We start from the raw sequence: 21525 nt of genomic DNA on the forward strand, positions 1-21525 counted from the left end.
AATCAAACAAGTCCAACTTTAAAAACCATGAAACATGCCATGTATCCATGATATAGCATACTAGTATAGTAGTATGTATACCCGACAAATCCAACTCTGAAAACTACAGAACATGCAACATCCATACCCATAAACATACCATATATCCATGACGTAACATACTAGTGTACAAGTATGTACACACCTACAAAATCTAACAAATTTAATATACATGCTCACACAAGAAAGGTCATATGTCTATGACATGATACACCAATGTACAAGTATGTACCTACCTATACAAATGAATCAACCAAACATTCAAAACCACGGAAAACGTTATATTCCCATAACAAGATACATCGTTGTACAAGTATTTACACACCTACATAAATCTAACGAATCCTATATCATCACTCAAGACATGTGATATGTCCATGACATGGTAAAGTAATGTACAAGTATGTACATGCAGAATAGGTCATTTTCCCATGACATGATAAACGGTGTACCAATGTGTACACACCTTCATAAATTTAAAAAATCCAACATCCATGCTTACTGAACAAGTCATACATCCATGAGATATCATACATGTGTAAAAATATGTACAAAACCATAACTATCTAAGTAAAATAAAATTCATACTCACATAACAGTCCACACACCCCTGAAATAGCATGCGTTGTTGTACAAATTTGTCACAATTAAAAAAACTTAGCAACGACAACATTCATGCCATATATCATTCCGTGAACCCCTGAAATAACATTATGGTGTACAGATATGTACAAAAATATAACAAAAACAACATTATACCTATATAACAGTCCATAGACCTCTGAAATAGCATAACGGTGTATAAATCTGTACACTGCCACAACAAATTTTTACACTACCAACATTCATGCCCATAGAGCAATCCATACATCCCTGAAACAACACTGCAGTGTACAGAACTTTACACTATCACAAAAAATCTAGCAAAAACGACATTCATACACACAAAACAGTCCATACATCCCTGAAACAACACTGTGGTGTACATATTTGTGCACTATCACAAAAAATCAAACAAAAACAACATTCACACACACATAACAAGCCATACATCCCTGAAACAGCATGCCGGTGTACAAATCATACACACATAATAGGTTATACATCCCTGAAATAGCATGTCCGTGTACAAATCTGTATACTATCACAACAAGTCTAATCACATACACATAACAATCCAATATATGAAAGTAGCAGATGAACTTACCTTTTTTTACTTGAATAGATGTTGAATCTTCTTTTATTGTTGTTTTTTCTTCTTTGAAGATCTTGATTTTTCTTCAACCGCAGATTTCCTTTTAGATAATGATGGTTTTGGATCTTTTACTACTTGATTAGATGGTGAATTTAATGCTTGTCGTCGTATTTTTCTCTTTGAAGATCTTGATTTGTTTTAATTCATTGATTTCGATTTAGATGATGATTCTCGACTATTTTGTTGTTACATCTTCTTCACCATGATGTTACTGCTGCTGCGATGTTTATCCATAGCTAGGGTTTTGATTTGAATTTTCACTAATTTCGGTTTCTTTTTCTCTTGGTTAAATGATTTTTTTTATTTTTTTATTTTTCCAGTTTTTATTCAAGTATTGACAAGAATAACGGTTTTAATTCGCAGCACGTGTGGATTACGAGAAAACGGTTTTAATTCGCAGCCCGTGTGGATTACGAAAAACGTGCGAAGGATATTAATATTTTTGCATCTTTTTTGGACTAATCTGTACCTAGTTGACTCGGGTTGGACGAAACAGTATTTTTGAACTGGTTTTTGGGCTAAACCTTATTTTTCCCTCTTCTAATTTTGGCATAACAGACCCAGCCTTATGAATCCCCTATACGACCATTGAATTTAGGGAACTCCTCATCTGGCAAAATAATCAAGCTACATCGGTGTCCATCACTTTTATTTTTATGATTAAATTTGTAAACTAACATTCTACCACCCCTTCAATCCAATACAAAACACCATTAAGGGACCACTTAATGTTTCAGGACGAGTATGATGCTTCTACCACCTCATACCTCGATTCTCGAATAAATATAATGCTCCTAGACAGATTGCCTACTAGTATAGAGCCGCAAACTAATTAATTCTAGTGCAGTATTTATCAATTGAATTTCTAAAAGAAATAATTATTTTTACTATAATATTTTATTACTGCAATTCACGACTTTTCCCAGCAGAATTCCATGGATTAGTAATAAATATTCAACTTTCGGACATACGGGCCACCACCGAGTAAGCCCCGAGAAAATAGTGTGAGTGTACTTAGCAATAATGCACGAGCAAGCGAGCATCCAAAAATATGGATGAACGAGGAAATATGGATATTTATGCAAAAAGAGAAAATAAAATAATTATAAAATGGAGAGGCACACATTCGATGGGGTCTGCCTGCCGGTAATGCCACAGGCGTGGCCGGTCCCACGCCTCTCCATTCCCTAATTTTTATTATTTTCTCACACATATTGAATTCCCATATTCATGCAAACTCTTGGTTTTCCATCTTTCTCCAAATATTGCTCAACTCTCCAAAAAGCATAATCCCACGATTATTAGTTTTTTTTTAACAATAACATTATTTTAATATTCTTTGGACCTGCGAGCAAAAAACCCTAATTGCAAACTCTTCTGAAAATACAAAATATTGCACAAGTGTCCAATAAAATACCTAGGATTTTCAGGAATGGACACACAAGGGACATGGTGGCCAGTGCACCACCATGACCGGACTTGGTCGGTCCCTTGGCCATCATGGTCGGCCAGTCCCACGTCTCTTCATTATTATTTTAAATAATTATCCATATTTTTCATAATTCTCTAATAATTCTACATATTTTAGTAAATCCTTTTTCATGGACACTCTTCCGCACACTCGGACGTCCATCCATCACCAATGGCCGGCTCTCATGTCCATTGGTTGGTCGATATTCCTTGATCTAAATTGAACAACTCTCCATCTTCAGGATCCAGAGTTCTCTAAAATTTGGGTTGTTTCAGATTTATGATAATTCTGATAAACATCGATAAACTTTATATTGATCCAGCAATCAATATATTTAATTAATTTTAATGTTCGGTCGTGCTACCAACATTTTAGTTGCTCGACTGTCCGAGAGAAACATGATTCAGATGGCCATCCACTCGACCGGTCATCCAAGATTTGATTGGACAACCATCGATTTTTCAATATTTAGTACTCTAATTCCTACTTTTTCAGGAGCGCAATCGACCAACATCAGGTACTCATGAATAAGTCCATGTAGAGAAAGTGTAATTACTGCAAGATGAGACTCTGAAATCAAGAGTTCACCCTCTATATAACTGGTTACCCTAGAACCAACATCAGAATGAGGTACCAGACGACGAATACGAAGGCCTTGAATCTAAGAGGAACAACTAATACTTGTACCAACCATCTTAGTCAAGTAATTCTGGATAAAAAGGGATGCAAAGTTTTCCGGTATTAAGGTTATGCCTTAAAATTTTACAGATCTTTTATTTTATACTAAGTAAAAATATATATTGGTTAATCTCAATATATTTGAACTGTTTTCGATCTGTTTTTTGATTCATTCGTTGCTTGATTCAGTAGTTTTTTGATCAAAGAAGAAGACGAAGAAAGAAGAAGAAGACGAACAGAGGTTTGCATCTGTTTTCGATCTTCTCCTTTTCCTCTTTGGTTTTAGGGTTATGTTTACTTGATGTTTTCTGTTGATGTATCAGATCAATCTCATGTTTAGGAGTTTAGGACTACTGCAAAATGATGTTTTCTTACTGTTTAAACTGCAGATTCAGATTCAATTTACATTTTGTGAACTAAAATGGCGCAAGGAAAAAGGAATCCACCTGAAGAAGATCCTGCAATAACAGGTATTAATATGTGAAATTATTTGAATATGTGTTGGTATGATATCATGCTAGTAGATGTGATTTGGTTGTGATGATCTAGTGTAAATGCTTTTGAATGTTTAACTATACAAACAAGGGCATGTGTAACTTAAAGTTACACATTCAAAATATAACCACAGACTGTATTGTGGTTTGTTTATTGAGTGTGTAACTTGTATTTACACATACAAATGACCCTATATAACTGTAAGTTACACATTCAAGATGTCACCACTGACTTGCCAAGGAGCCGTGTAACTATAATTTACACATTTAGAATTTCATGTTTTGATCATATGTAATGCCTGTGAATGTGTAACTTCACAAAAATGTGCATGTGTAACTATAAGTTGCACATTGAAAATCTCACCACTAACTTGCCAATTGATTGTGTAACTAGAAGTTACACATGCAAAATCTCACCACTGATTTGCCAATTGCCTATGTTACTAAAAGTTACACATGCAAAATATCACCTATGATTGTATTGTGTTTAAATAATAGTTACACATCAAAAAATGACGTCTGTAAACCTTCATCTGCATGTGTAAGTTTAAGGTTACACAACACATAATAGAATGATTCAGTTTGTGTACTTGGCAAATACACATAATTTGTAACATGATTTTGATTTTGCAGTTAAAAAGGAGTGTATTTGATAAGTACACAACATACTGACTCATACTATTTATGTGTGTGATGTGTACAGGAAAATTAAGGCAATCATTGAATTCCGTTAAGGATTTGGTAAAGGTGATAAAACCTATAGGACTGATTGATAGGGCTCAAAGATATCTTAGGAGAGCTGCTTACGATGAACTCGTAATGATGTATTACGATGACTAAAATGAAGCCCAACCAAGTACAACAAGACAAATCACTACCAACAAACACGACGTCTTGAAGCTTTTGAACTGCTTTGATTTGGATTGTGAGATACTGTGTTCGTTCAAGTTTGGTGATGATAAGTTCATAGAGTCTACACCGGTAAAGTTGGCTGGTATATTTTGCATGCAAAGGATTGGAAGTAGAAAGGGTCAAAAGCTGTTAAAGTTATTTTCTCATCGTGATTTGATTGACAATGTTTTGTACAACAAGTTCTTCACTGATATCAAGGCTACAAAACATCAGACGACAGTGACTAAGAAGAACATTTTAGAGAAGATAACACAACTTATGACCAAACTTGGGAAAAGAAAGAAAGTTGATGAGAAGGATCTAATTTGTTTGATAGGTTTTTATCTTTGTTGTGTATTATTTTTTGGTGACGTAAATGCTAATGGAGTGAACGTGAAATATCTTAGTAACGTTGAAACATATGAGACTGTGCTCAAGGTGTCGTGGCCTGATTTAATACACGAGCACTTGTTTGAAGAGATTCATGATAATATTAATTGCTTGGAAAATGTGAAGGCTTGTGTGCACTACCTACTGGTAAAGCTTGTGTGTAATTTCTATTCCAGCAGTTTTAGTGTTACATTCAGGATATTTTGGTTCAATCGACTAATTAAAATTTATATGTTGCAGTTATTGTTTGATGAGCACGCACCAGAAGACTCAATCCCGAAAGTTACAAACCACGAAGAAGATATCCCAAGGGTTGGGAGGTGGGATCTATACCAGATTTCTGATTACATTTCTAGAACAGACATGAAAAGTTTTCGGTAAGTGTTATATATTAGTTGATTTATGTTTTGTAAATTTATGGCAATATAATTTAGATATAAGTTGGATGTAATCAAAATTGTGATGTGTAGCTATAAGTTACACATTTTAATATAGTTACATATGCAAAGATAACACCATTGAATTCAATTTATATGTGTAACTATAGCTTACACATATAAAATGTGCTTATTTAACTTTAAGTTACACATACAACAGAAAATTTGTACATTTAGAATGTTCAACTGTTTTTGCTATCTCTTAAGTTAACATCTCCATCTGTTAATTGCAGCCAACTGCTAGCTTTGTGGCCGAGTTTTCACAGATTGAAAAGCAGTTTGGTATATCAACCGTGGTACCAAGTAAGGACGACCTGCAAAGGTAGCTGAAAGAGCAAACCATTGAGAATGGACAACTGGTAGGCTGGGATTGTGCAAGAAAATATGAGAATAAAGATGAGAAGCCTATAGTTAACCGCAAGTGCACGGTGTTGAGGTGTAGAACAGTGCAAGAACGGGTCGAACCACAGGGACTTGGGTGTGTAAAAGTTGAAGTTTCTGAGGCTTAAGCTGAACTGTCCCTAGGCTGTGAAGAAGACAGGGAATGCTAGTGCAGTGAAGCTGAACTAAAATGCAATGCTAGAGAACATAACACAAACTAAGATGCACAGGAGAACAGAGAACAGATGAAGTAAACAAGAGAACAGAATTTGTAGTGACTGACTATTAAAGCAAAGATGTAAAAGGTAAAGATGTTAACACTGAGAGTGAAGGCACTCGGATTGTCGAATCCACCACTAACCTGCACTATGTATTCAACTGATCATATAAATCTTGTCCTTGTAACAGATAAGGGTGAAGATTCAAGTCTGCCCTATATCTAAGGTGTTTCGCCGATAGAAAATTCAATCGCAACTAAAGTATCAATCTGAAGCACTAACTGTCTAATTAAGCACAACTAGTCAAGGGACTAACAACAGTCTCTAAGGCATGAGTTGAAGCACAATCAACACAGTGTTATCCTGACTACAATGGATGCCTGACATACATTGTGAAAGTAAAATATTGAAGCACTAAGATTGAATTTATTCTAGAACAATTTAAACATTCAAGAGTAACATAAGCAGAATGCAATGCACAGAAGCAGATCAGGGCTTCATCTAAACCCTAGCAACTGACTTAGAACATGAAGATAACACACATACAGATAACTGAACTTGAAATGTTACCCATTAACAACATTTTACACTAACTGAAATTCAACTGACATAAACACTTGAGGGCACTGGCTAGTCCAGGCCTCTATTGGCTTGCTCTGACTAGCCCAGACATCCCCCCAACATTACACACACCATGTTCTATTTATAGTGCAGAATCCCCAAATTTCTAAACCCTAATTTTTGAAAACCTAAAATTTGATTTGGGGATTTTCAATTTGACGTACCCACTTGCGATTTCACCTCGACCCATACCTTCTTATGTTCTTCCCACTTGTTCTGCTGCTTTTGTTGCTGTTCTTTGTGAACTGTGAACCCTAGCTCGAGTCGTCTCATCAACTCCACACCCTAGGTCAGTGGGATGTGAATTTGATGAAACACCTAGGCTAGGTAGAGAGATGGTGGAGTTGTCGGGTGGTTGTGGTGGTGGTGTGGTTCGAGGTCTGGTGGTGGCAGTGATGGCAGGAGATGGTGGTGGAGGAAGTTGCAGGTGATGGAAGAGAGGAATTTGGGGAGAAGAGGAGAAGAACCCGATGGAGAATGGGTTAGGGAGTGTTTGGTTTGTGATGTAGGTGTTTGGAGTTTGGGTGTTGAGCGGGAGTAGCGAACTTTGATGCACAGCGAGTAAAGAGCGTTAGATGATCCATATAGATTGAATCGAACGGCTATGATGGAGAGGTATGTAGCGACCGTTGGATTATGAGATACAAAAAAACTGACGGCTTCAGATGGAGTTAGGTACTATGGTGTTTGACAGGAGCTTCGGATTTTGATGCACAATGATGAGGTGGCCGTTGGATGATGAGATGGATCCAATCTGACGACTCTCATGGAAATGGGTATGGATAATGGAAATGGATTTGGGTAAGGGTTTTGGGCCTTGGGTATGCAAGCCCATATCTTCTTTAAGAACAATTCTTCCTCTTCAAGCCCACTTTTAATTGATCCGGCTCTTGCAAACATCAATCTTCGCTGCCTTTCTGCGGGAGTCTTTGCCGTTTCTTTTCTCTTTTCGCTCCGTGAGTCAACCAGGCTTTATTTAGTACCTAAAAATGCAAAATTAATTGAGAAAAGTATTTATTCTTGAAAACAACGAAAACACAGAATATGGAATAAATTGAGCGTTAGTGCACAAATGATGAGTTAAATGCCAATAAAAAGGTGCAAATATATAAAATATTTGGCACTCATCAACAACTAAAAGAGCAACTGCAAGAAAAGCAAAAAGTGTTCGATGCAGTGCATAAACTTGCCAGAGCAGGGATAAAAGATGAGAACGTCACCGACAAGCACATTTTAGCTTGCGAAATTATGCTAGCAATGGGAATTCAACCTTACGATGTGACCCAGGAAGAGTATATGCAAAGAGGAGATGGTGGACAAGGACATGGAGGTACTGAGAATCAGGAAGAGCTTATGCATCAAGGACATGGAGGTACTGAGCTTGAAGAGACTGAGCAAGAAAAAGAGACTGGGCAAGAGAAAGAGAAAGATGACAGGGAAACTTCCTTCCATGAAGAATGTAAGTAGTTGTTCATTTTTAATATGCTTCTTTAACTTGATAGTGATAATGATATATTAGTTGACATGTGTAGAGGTACAAAATTAGTTGACACTAAGGTACAAAATTAGACTTAGTAATTGTTGAGTACACAGATCATATGGATGTGTAATCCCTAGTTACACATGCTAGGTATCCAAGTCATATATTACACATGCTAGGTATCCAAGTCATATGCATGTGTAGCTGTCGATTACACATGATATATTCATCTTGAAGTTTTTTTTAAAAAATTTAACATAATTATCAGTTTCCTAAATAAATAAAGTTTCTCATTTCAATACTTGTGCAGTTCCATGTATCAATCTAGCAGCTGGAAATACGCCAAAAATTCTGCAAGCTCAAACTGATGCAGAGGGGCGCAAACAACACTCATGACATACAGTTCGAGTATGAAAAGTGTGACAACATGCAAGGCTCCTCCAAAGAAGAAGCCCACTGGTAAGAAAAATCCCAATCCTGCAGATGTTGTCGATGTGGTGCAGAAGAAAGCTGATGAAGAGATACATGCTGCTGATGAGGCGCAGAAGAAAGCTGATGAAGAGACACATATTCCTGATGAGGCGCAAAAGTAAGATGCAGAAGGAAGTGTAGTGGTTGAGCCGCAGGAAAATCCACAGGTGATGATGCAAATGTCATTGAAGAGACACCTGCAACTGTTGATGACAGTTTGGTTATGACTGCTCCAACTCTGGAAACACCTTCAACTTTTGATGACAGATTTGCTTCAACACAGTTTGATGATTCCTTGGTGATAACTGCTACAACTCAGCAAACACAGCCTGACCAAGGTGATACGATCGATGTAACTGAAATGATAGATGCAGTTGTCAGCAACATTAATCTAGCTGAAGGAATTTATGAACATGGACCTGCAGAGATGGAGAATGGAGAACCTACATCCAGTGGTAAACCATCTTCCTTTTGAAACTTCTTATAATTTTTTTTCCGTTGTTGTTTATAATGAATGTGTAACTTCTAGTTACACATTATAAAAAGCATGTGTAGCTTCAATATACACATTGTATATGCATGTGTAACTTAAGGTTATACACATTACAAACTTTGATATTAGACTATTTAATGCACTTTTAGTATCTTAGTAACACCCATGCAAGTGTAACTTTAGTTTACACAATCACGACAGGTTTTTAATGATTATCCCTATTTTTGTTGTTGCACAACTCAACTGAGTAGTAATTCAACTACTTTTAGACTTGGCCTAGACAATACTCCATTACCTGTCGGAGAACTAGTCAAGGGAGTTGTGAGTGAACATATCCAACCTCTAATCATACAACAATGCTGGCTGAGGAGCAAAAAATATGAGAAACAAGATCTCCAAAAGTATGAAAGACAGCCAAAGAAGAGTAAAGGTGTTGTTATTGAAGAAACAATGGCTGCAGTCCCAGAGGTAGAAGAAACTGTAGTCGCAGATGCTGAAGAGGATGATGGGACAATGCGCAAGGATGTAAAAGGTTCTCAGATTATTGAAACCCTGAAAGGAGATCAAAAGAAGAGAGTGCTTGAATATTTCAGTACACATCGCAAAGCGTAAGTAGATGTAACTTATTGATTTTGTTATGGTTTTTAAGTTAAGATTGTTATGTTAAACGTTGTTTCTTACTACTTGGATTCTGTTATGTGGTTTAAATGTTTCTTATTTTTAATGCAGAGACATTGCTTGGATGGAATTGAAAGATGATGGTACCCCGATGTTCGGTATAAGTGGAGAACTTATGCTTCAACTAACCAACAAAGAGGCCTACTTGGAATCAGAATTCATTGATTTTTATACTAGCAGGTTGAGGAAAAAGATGAACTCAAAGCCAAAGTATCAAAAAGCGATATTCTTCTCCACAAAAGCATATGTAAGTACTTCGGAAAATTTAAATCTTCTTGTGTGTGGATTCAAAAAAGGTTAAATTTAAAATCTTCTTGTATGTAGATTCAAAAAAGTTTTAAGTAACTAAGAGTTACACATGCTTATACAATATGCATTTATAACGTTCATTCTTTTTCTTTCTGTTTATGCAGGAATCTTTACTGAGTGATAGGAATGATTCTTTTTCTTTCACTACTGGAGTATGACCTTACTAGCGGTGCAGGTTGGTCCCACAAGAACTCGTTAAGCGATGTGCATGTCAGGAAACTTCACTTTGATCAAGCTAAGATTTATGCAGCTGAAATAAGTCAAGCATTGAACTATCAGATTCTTCTTGATTTGAGTCTGAAGGCCAAAACTGCCCACTCGCCTAAACAAGGTTCATATCCTAATTGTCTGTTATTTGTATGCTATTACATGAAGTGTGGAATGAAGAATACAACATTTTAACAACAATCATCTCGCGTAGGCACACACCTGCATAAGGAAACGGTTCGAAAGGTGGGTCGCATGAGAGCAAGCATGCTTTTCAAGATTATTTCAGATGAAGACATTGGAGCTGATTAAACATTATTGTAAAAACAGTTTGTTGGATTGAAAAACTTTGATACTATTATTTTCTCAAAACAAGTTAAAACTTCTATACTTTGACAGATAGTAGTTCTTTAATTAAATAGAAAGTTATCTATCTTTTGCTGTTGGAAAATTTTAATAATAGTTGTTATAATGTATTCTTAAAACTAAAGTTACATGATTGCAAAAGGAAAAGTTACTTAAGGTGTAACCCGAGTTTACACATGCATTTATAATGTGTAAACTAATGTTACACACACATATTTTTGAATGTAAATTGAAGTTACACATGCATATTTTTGAGTGTAAACTGAAGTTACACAAACATTTGACCATTGCTCAGAAGTTAAGGAAAGGGAAAGTTACTTAAGGTGTAACCTGAGTTTACACATGCATTTATAATGTGTAAACTAATGTTACACATGCGTTCACAACAGTGTAATTTCTGGTTACACATCCATATTTTAGAGTGTAAACTGAAGTTACAAAAGCATTTGACCACTGATCAAACGTACACAATAAATCAAAAATAAAATAAAATGCATTTCAACTGTGAACTCACAAAATATAAAATCGGAATGAATGATCCTTGCACGTAATCAACGTTGCAGAAAAATAAAAAAAAACGTTTGGTCCATGCGAACCGAAATGAAGAAAACTAAAAAACAAAGAATCCAAAACAAATAAGAATCCACACATAAAATCATTACTTGCAGAAATGAACTTTGGTAGACTCACGCTAGGGGGGTGTGTACTTCGGAGGATTCTTGCAACTTGCCCTGTTGTGACCTGCTTCCTTGCAATTGCTGCAATGAACTTTCCTCTTTACTTTCTTCTCACCTTTACTTAGAATCATTTTTCCTGGGGGTCTTCCTGGTTGCTTCTTTACGATAGGAGGGTTGATGGTGTCGTCTGGATGAATTTCAACAGACCTATTGTAGTTGGGAATCGGATGGATGGCATGCATATAAGTCTTCCTAAAATAGTCGCTTGTAAAATACGGTGAAATGGAATCATAGCCTCACGTTTAATCTTCCGTATGGATGCAAGAGCATGAGCACAAGGGAAACCATATACGCGCCACCTCGAAAAAACAAAAACAATCAAAAAATCGGTTAGTTGCACATACAAATCATAAAACACTCAAAATTAGTTAGTTACAGGTGCATATACAGGATGTGTATCTTTAAGTTACACTTGCAAAATAGATGTGTAACTACTATTTATACATGCATATATCTAATGTAACTGTAAGATACACATTCTAAAAAAAATGAACATACAGAGAGAAGAAAAAACATAAGAAACCAAACCTTTGACAGGTGCAATCTGGTGTTCGAGGTCCACCATGTGAGACCTTTTGCTAAAAACTTCAAACAAAGTAGGACTAGCAACCAATACTTCCCAAGCCAAACCTTCATCTTGAAGAGCCGCAAGCTTTTCCTCATACTCAGGGGTTAATGGAGTCATCATATTAGCGCCAATTTCACGACGCTCTGCCATGAAGCACATTATTTTCCTCCTAATCTGAAAAGGAAGAAAAACTTATGAATACATAAAGTGACAAAATAATAAATAAAAGACAACACCAACAAAAAAAAACACACACACTCTATTAACCTGATCAAGAAGAGCAGATGCAGACATCTTCTTGTGAACTAGAACCCAACTATTGAGTGATTCTTCTAGAGTACTAGATGTTCGTCCATACCGACAACCTTTGAAATAGGCATTCGCATACGCTTTAGGTGGTATGGTCACGATGTAATCAACCACCCAATCGCAGTTCAAGTCTCTAATCTTCTGTATGGCCTTCGTATGGTTTTCAGGTGAGAGTGCGTATGTCGCCTCTTGGAAAAGGTCCATCACAAGCGAGTACCTAGGATCTGATCCAATGATGGGAAGATTCTGCGTCAAATGATAGTAGCATAAGTTGTGGAAGGAATCTGGATAGACAAGTGGAACACCTTGCAAGAGTCCTTCATGGAGATCTGAAAGGAAGGTGATTGGCCTCCCATCACCAACAACTTCAGTCAAATTCCTTAAAAACCACTCCCAGTTGATGATAGTCTCAGAATCAACTAGTGCCACAACAAGCGGGAAAAATCCTACAAAAAAAAATTGTGCAGAATTGAAAAAATAATAAGTTTCACAAAAACAGAAAACAATGTGTAAATACAAGCTACACATGCTAAAACAAATTTGTAACTTAAGGTTACAGATGCTATTTTCTTAGTTTTACACTGAGTAAAGTAATGTGTAACCGAGAGCTCGGTTATTTGTCAACTGAAGTTGTTCTAAAAAAACACATAAAAAAACGTACCTTTACCACCATTGATCCCAGTAGATTCCATCAAGCAACCTCTGAATCTACCAGTAAGGAAAGTAGCATCCAAGTATACCATTGGACGACAAAACCGGTACCCTTTGATGCATGCATCAAATGCGATGAAAATCCGTTGGAACTGTTTCTGGTCATGATCAAATTCAAACTTTATCACACTACCAGGGTTGGTGTCCCTTATAGCATCAATATACCATACCAAGTACGAGTAGGACTTCACATCATCACCATAAATCTTATTATAAACCTTTTCCCTACCATTATAAGCCTGATAGTACTCCATGGTAATCTCATAGTTGTTATGGAAATCAGCTGCAATCTGCTTAGGCTTCTTGTGAGGATTTTTCCGAACTTCTTCCTCAATCAAACTAGACGTGAAGCTGGTGGAGTATTTTTGATTCAAGTTGCGCCCACCAGCACCACAAATGTGCTCAGGGTTATAAGATCTGACCTGAAGAGGTTCATACAAAATATAAATAAATCAACAAAAAACAATATGGTGCAAAAAAAATCTTGTGTAACCCAAAGTTACACATACTGTAACAAAACATAACATATGCTACGCATAAGACGACAGAACACGGAAAAGCTACCTGAAACATTTCGTTCCTTTCATTAATAGAAGTTGCATGAAATTTCCAGCCGCATTTTTCATCTGCACACTTAGCCGTGAACCTAGAATGCTCATTGTGAGTTACAATCATGTTGTAACCAGTGCGAAGACGATACTTGGTGTAAGCAATCTTGACTTGCTTAAATCCTTCAACAAACACATGCCAATATCACCAAGAACCTTGGGACAACCATCCGGTAACAAAGGTTTCGCAGGCTTGCTTTTATCTTCCAAATACATTGCAACAATAAGATTGTTTGTCGATGAAGACGTACTAGAACCATTAGAAATATGAGAATCTTCCCTAGAGCTAGAGGAGGCTACATGAGTAACATTTTGCAAGAAAATATCAACAATGGTCTTTTGTTTGATATCAGTATTAACACGCATGGTAATGAAATCTGAAAAGTAGCAAACAACAACAATGCAACTAACAACAGTGCAACTAACAACATCCATGACAACCTGAAAAATATCAAACATACAATAAAAATATCAAAATTTTAAAACGAACGCAATTCAGTGAGAAGTATATTTTATGCGGCAAGCTAAATATGAGTAAAAGATACAAATGTTTACAAATAAACATGTTACATGACATATATATGTAACTTCAACTTACACATGCTTAAAAATACAACAGGATATATATGTGTAAACTAAAATTACACATGTTGTAACTAAAAAGCATCTGCATCTTCTTACACATGCTTAAAATACAACATGATATGTATGTGTAACCTCAAGTTATACATACTGTAACAAAAAAAAAAAAGCATGTCTAAAATCAATTTGAACTTGTTATTTTGAAACAAAATTGTTTCTTCATACTCCTCTCAGTATCAACAAAAAGTAAACAACAAATTAACAGATCAGACATGCAAGAACAACAAATAATTCAAAATTTTTTCTTGAAAACAGATCTGAAATCAAATCAAAACAAAATTCTTACCTAGATTTGTTGTTTTCTTTCTTCTGAAACAATGTTTCTTCTATTCCTCTTCTCAGTATCAAACAAACCTGTGTAAGCATCAACAAAAACATACTCAGTATCAAAACCAAATAAGAGAAATTAAAAAACTAGATCCAAATCGTAACAATCAAAAATCAATTGAATTGAAAACCAGATCCAAAATACAATTTGTACCTATGTTGATTTCTCTATTCCCGACTGTCTTCTTCCTCTTCTCAGACTAAACAAAATCGAAACAGAACAAAAATCCAAAATCAGTAGAAGATAGAAATCAAGCAAATCGATCAGAAAAACTAATTAATCAAACCTATTTGATACAAAGAGAAAAGATGAATCAAACCTATTTGTTGTTCTTCAATGCATTGTCTCAATCTCGTCGGATCTAAAATTCAGTGAATAACATCAACAAATTGAGAAAAAAATAACGAATCCTTGTTCTTCCTCTCGTCTTCAACACAACAACAAACTAACGAATTCTTGTTCTTCAATGCAACGATTTCGTGTGAAGAAAAAACCTAATTCTGTTTCTGAAGAAAAAAATCAACGAGAGCAGAGAGCATAGAAAGCTGAAAAACTAATTGATTTGATTTTCTGTTTCTGTTACCGTATAAAACAATTATAAATACTGGAAGTTAATTATGGTATCTTCAGATTTATTTAAAAAGGTGCTGACGTCAGCAATCCGGGAGAATTCACAACCTGGCCCCAAAAATTTAAATTCCGGACCTTAAAATATTAAAAATTGAAAGTGTGGAGTTAATAGTGGAGAATCCATTTAGTGGGGCTTGTATATATTGAACCCATATATATTAGAGTTCTAGTATTTTTCACATAAACAAATTGTGCAACACTAATCCAATGTGATACTGACCTCTGAGAATCTTGTGACGCAATCATGCAACAAGCCATGGTGCAAATGGACTCATATAATTGAGGAACTATAGCTAGGAAAAAGAGTGTTGTTGTCAATATTTTTCCATTTGAACATATCCTAAACTCTAGCTAGCCGCAAAAGGAATCGCTCAATAGTAAATTAATCCCTAGCTAAGACCCCTCCTACCTTGTCTCCCATGAGTCCGTTTTATTCATTAGTGTATCCTTTTGTTTGAAATTAGCATATATATATATAATAATAATAAAACACCCATCATATCGTTTTCTTTCTTTAATGTACATCTCCTGATTATTCAATATTTTTCGGTCCAAGGCTTGTTTATTTTTCTCCATTGGATCCCTCGTAATGGTCAATATACTCATCGATATTTGCGGCCACTTTGTCTACATTATGGCTGTGTTCACAGTTTGCACTCCTTTTGCCAACCACAACTAATGGGTCAGGTGTAGATTGGGCCAAAGCTATAACCTATAATCAAGTATGCTTTCATAATGATTCTTTAATTAAGCTTTACTGAGTATGTATTACAAATTATTAATTAGTTATTAATATTGGACTTGCCGAAATAGAAAATGTGATCTCTTCTTTCTCTTTTCTTCCATTAAGCATGGAATGATTCTTAAGGCTGCGCTAAATCATAATCTCGTGTGCCCTTGGGAGGAAGTTACAAGAGATGCTAATTTGTGCACATCTAACTCAAAATCAGTTGGCGAATGGTAAACTAAACCGGCAAGTTTTGGGGCCGTGTTAATCAAAAATTAACTCTATTTTCAGCCCAAATACAAGAAATTGGCATGAAAAGCTAGAGTCGGATCCCGACTTAGATTATCATGTGGCCTATGAGTTTCCAAACATGCATCTCGGTTCACCTTTTGAATAAAATGAACTTTTTGATTTACTATTGGCAGACATCCTCATCAGGCTATGGATTTGGCAATAAACATTTTCGGATAGTCTCACAGTTGAGATCGAAAAAGAAATAGCGACAAGCTTTAATCATTCTCATCGGTGTGAATTGTTGGACTTATCAAACACATGGTCCGTGCATATTAAATTTGGACCTCATATTTTAAATTTATCTCTCTTAAAATATATTAAACATTTGTGGACGTTCATGAACCTGTTTGGAACGTGGCTTTGAGCTGACTATGAAAACATAACTCGGGAAGCTCAGTCTTTCAGAACAAAGGTTCTCCGAGACCGTGACCACTGAACACTAAAATATAATGCAGTTAGAAGGAAGTAAGAAGTTGTTTCTTACTGCTTTTTAACCTTTTAACCAAAAGGGAAAAGTCTGTAAAAATTCACCTGAGGTGGGGTAATTTCGGAATTACAGAAAAATCAACGGGAAAACATTTGTAACTTTGTTACTGGAGTGCGCAGTCCATGAGTCAGTTCTGCATTGACACCTCTCTTTCGGTTCATAAATTTCCTCTCATCTCCTATTGCTTTCCTTTGATTTCTCCTGTTTGTTTACTTTCCCTCTCCTTTTTGTTTCTTTTCATTTTTCTATACTTCTCTCTACTTTCCCATTTATCTCCTTCTCTAATACTCCATCTGTGATTGATTCATTTGAATTCAGATAACCCTGCTTCTCTCTCTCATTTGAAAGAGAGAAGAGAAGAAGGAAAAAGGTCATTCCTCGTCTCCAGAGAGTCGATCCAAAACCAGAAGAGATAAGTAATCCTTGTGTATAGCTAGCCATGGAAGATCCAAAACCAGAAGAGATAAGTCATCCACCAATGGACCAACTCCAAGGTTTTGAGTACTGTATTGACTCCAACCCTTCTTGGGGTAAGTACTACTCTTCATTTTATATCATTAAACAACAGTTTTAACGAAAACAGTGCAGCTGATCAATCATTTCTGACTAATAACTCTGTTTTGGTGTACGGATATATATATATATATATATATATACAGGAGAAGCAATAGCTCTGGGGTTTCAGCACTACATATTGTCCTTAGGAACCGCAGTCATAATTCCAACCTTTCTTGTTTCTTTGATGGGAGGATCTTCTGTAAGCAATTCTGTTCAATCTTACCTTAAACCCAACTTGATTAAGTATTAATTAATTGCTAATATGTTTTACTTATTGATTCAGGATGATAAAGTGAGGGTGATACAAACTCTGCTGTTTGTTGGAGGGATTAATACACTGTTACAGACATTGTTTGGGACTAGATTACCAACAGTGATTGGTGGATCTCATGCCTTCATTGTGCCTATCATCTCCATCATTCATGATTCTTCATTAATGCAAATACCTGATCAACATTTGGTAATTATCCCTTTAATATTTCATTTTACTCATTTTGATTTGGTAAATGCCAAAACGCTTCTCTAAAGAAAAGAAAAACAAACAAAACGAAACAGTGGACTAGACACACCAAGCAGTTTTGGTAGACTTGTCTCTCTCTCTATGGGGTTACGCACTGGCAGTGCTTTTATTACGTGTGGCCTATATTTGTTTTCTTTTATTTGGCCCTACAAATTTTTGAATAATACGGCTAGAAAATGAAATCCTGTGGGCCATATGTTGCCTGCATTATAACAAAAACACTCGCTGTAGACGGAAGTTGAGCAAGTTCGAGTCAACATGCGGTCTAGTTCAACTGTGCAGGTTGGCGCTGCATGATTTTTTTTATGAGATGCATCATTCTTTGCGACAGAGTGGTTTAGCTCTTAAATTTAGAGTTTAATTATTCGTTTTTCACTCTGTCATTGGTATTGTATACCACCCAATGATTTTATCACTGTGTCACAGTAATATCGGACATTTTTGGCCCTCGATAGTTTTGTTTTTCTGATCCACGGAGTCGAGGGGTATTTACCTTTGCCTTGGGTATACAACACGTATTTCACCGGCTATAAATTTCTGGAGTGTGATGTCCATATTTCATAGTTCGTATCATGATACTGAACAGTGCGACTCGTGTATTACGTGTTGATATAATGTTTCCTTAACAGAGATTTCTGGCAACAATGAGGGCGATCCAAGGAGCTGTGATAGTGTCATCCAGTGTTCAGATCATTCTTGGCTTCAGTCAGTTGTGGGGAATTGTATCCAGGTATATATATTCTACATTTCAAGTTTTGACATCTCATTTTGTATAGAATTATGACCACCAAGTTAGGTCACTGAACTCTATCTTGATAGGTCGCATAGCTCGGCTCGAAAGCGTCCTGGATATGCCTAGCCTACGAAGCACTCGTAACCAGTTTAACAAAGCTGTCTTACTTGGCCAATGTTTGTGATTTCAGGTTTTTTAGCCCTCTAGGAATGGTTCCAGTCATATCTTTGGTTGGTTTTGGACTGTTTGATAGAGGATTCCCACTGGTATGTCATCGCACCTACACTAGCTACTTCGGTTAATCACCTTTTGCTCATGCACAACAGTATAAACAAACACTGCGAATATTCTGTTTAAATTGGATTATATTGCTTTTGTAACCAGGCTGGAAGGTGTGTAGAAATTGGAATTCCCATGTTCATTCTATTTGTAGTCTTCTCTCAGGTAAACCATTATATTAATGTGCAAATGTTAAATACCATGGGTTTCTTGTCAACGTTTTTCGGTTTCGGAAACATGCTGTTTATAAGAGAGAAACGGCAATAACATTCTCCTTTATTGATATGGTTTGCGTACAGTACTTGAAAAACTTTCGAACAAAGGATCTGCCTATACTGGAGCGGTTTGCACTCCTGTTATCAGTCATGGTGATTTGGGCTTATGCACATATGATTACTGCTGGTGGTGCTTATAAGCATCGCCCCGACCTTACACAAATCCATTGCAGAACCGATAGAGCTAACCTCATCTCTTCTGCACCTTGGTCAGTTTTATCATCGCATTCAAGTTTGCATGCAGTCAGTTGGCTTTAGAATCAGTTGTCTCTTTAAACAATTGCATTTTGCAGTTTCTAGCGACTCCTTGTAAGATTAACATTGTCTGCATTTTCACGAATTGATACAGGATAAAAATCCCGTACCCACTTCAGTGGGGCGCACCTACTTTTGATGCTGGTCATTCATTCGGAATGATGGCTGGCGCTCTAGTCTCCTTGTTTGAGGTACTATAATACAGCATAAGAATAAGTAGAGAAAAATTACATTTTGTTAATGGTTACAATAGTTTTTCTGAGACAAAATTGTGATGGGTACTTTTGGCAGTCGACCGGAGCATATATAGCTGCATCGCGGTTAGCTAGTGCAACACCCCCTCCAGCTCATGTTCTTAGCCGTGGTATTGGATGGCAGGTACACAAATTATAACGGAACTTTTACTCGATCATTTCAAAAATTAGAGAGTTCAATTCAGAAAGTCATAATAAAGGTTTACTTCTGGTGCAGGGATTTGGGATTTTATTAGATGGCCTTTTTGGAACAGGAACTGGTTCAACTGTGTCAGTGTAAGTTTTAGTAGTATTTGTCATGTCTTTCATTCTTTCAGTAACTGGTTTCACTGGTTCTCACTCAGTTAGAATAACATGATACAGAGAGAACATTGGACTTCTTGGATCTACACGAGTTGGCAGCCGGAGAGTTATTCAAATCTCAGCTGGTTTCATGATATTCTTCTCTATATTAGGTGAGTGGAAAGCATCATTACAATTTGATCTATTTGCCAATCATTCAAATAATCAGTCAGCTTCATTCAACTCCTACTCTCTGCAGGAAAATTTGGAGCGCTTTTTGCATCAATACCTATCCCAATTTTTGCTGCAATATACTGTGTTCTGTTTGGAATTGTGGGTAATGCTCATAACACCTTTGTGATATTCGTATCATTTTCGAAGTGACATGCAATGTAGGAAACTCGATACATTTTATCATCTTGTTAACGACTCTTTTTATTTTTTGGGCACAGCATCGGTAGGTCTGTCGCTTCTGCAGTTCACAAACATGAACTCAATGAGAAATATGTTTATCACAGGTGTTTCATTGTTTCTTGGGTTATCTATTCCTGAGTACTTTCGTGAATACACCGCCCTTGCTCATCATGGTCCTGCCCACACAAATGCTGGATGGGTGCGTTTTTCACATCCCTCTCTTATAGACTTTCTGACACAAAATTTCATCAGCTCGGATAAGAAATCGTCTTCTTTCTCATCTTCTTGCATTAACAAAATTTTACTTGTGCATTCTATCTTTTTCATTTGGCTGCAGTTCAACGATCTGATCAACACAGTCTTCTCATCCTCACCAACAGTTGCTCTAATTGTTTCCATTTTCCTGGACAACACCCTGGACTACAAGGATAGCGCCAGAGACAGAGGAATGCATTGGTGGGTTAAATTCAGGACATTCAGGGGAGACGGTCGGAATGAGGAGTTTTACACCCTCCCTTTCAATCTCAACCGTTTCTTTCCTCCATCGTGATTAAAACACATAAAGACAAGTACGATCCAAGTGCTAACACATAAAGACAAGTACGATCCAAGTGCTAAATAAGAGAACAGAAGGCATTTCAGGTACTACTTTCTGAGGAAGACCACAACAAATCACAATCTCAAAGGAGAAGAAGAGTCTGCAGTCAGGTTTCATCGCATATCTTGGTTTTGCACTATAATAGTAGTATGTATATGCAATAAAAACTTAAATGTCATCTCCATTGAGAATTTTGTGTAGGTTGTTGTATTATGTTCTGTAGGTATTGGACTATCTTGTGTATATAGTAGCCAGGCTTTTCAACTAGAGTAAAATGCTGTTCTCTAAAAATGCTATACCTAATTGTGGAGCACACATGATATGGCGGTTCAAGTCTGAAGGCAACTTGAGCACAAAAGAAATGAAGCGCAGCTTGTCAAATTATACATCTGTTTTGGATCAGGCAACTTATAATGAAGAACCATAAAGCTAATATA

General features: G+C 36.4%; 1 protein-coding gene across 1 annotated transcript; it reads left to right on the plus strand.

Annotated features, from left to right (window-relative positions):
• The first annotated feature begins 17359 nt into the window (after positions 1–17359).
• LOC113290281 (nucleobase-ascorbate transporter 2-like) lies at positions 17360–21363 on the plus strand. Its single transcript, XM_026539889.1, has 14 exons — positions 17360–17450; positions 17580–17677; positions 17762–17938; positions 18628–18728; positions 18922–18997; positions 19116–19175; positions 19310–19494; positions 19635–19731; positions 19832–19918; positions 20012–20070; positions 20158–20249; positions 20336–20413; positions 20529–20689; positions 20828–21363. Exons 1-14 carry the CDS (start codon positions 17360–17362, stop codon positions 21038–21040), a joined length of 1575 nt encoding a protein of 524 aa, XP_026395674.1. The 3' UTR covers positions 21041–21363.
• The last annotated feature ends 162 nt before the right edge of the window (positions 21364–21525 follow it).

The sequence above is a fragment of the Papaver somniferum genome, chromosome 6 (genome assembly GCF_003573695.1).
Source record: "Papaver somniferum cultivar HN1 chromosome 6, ASM357369v1, whole genome shotgun sequence".
Classification (NCBI taxonomy): domain Eukaryota; kingdom Viridiplantae; phylum Streptophyta; class Magnoliopsida; order Ranunculales; family Papaveraceae; genus Papaver; species Papaver somniferum.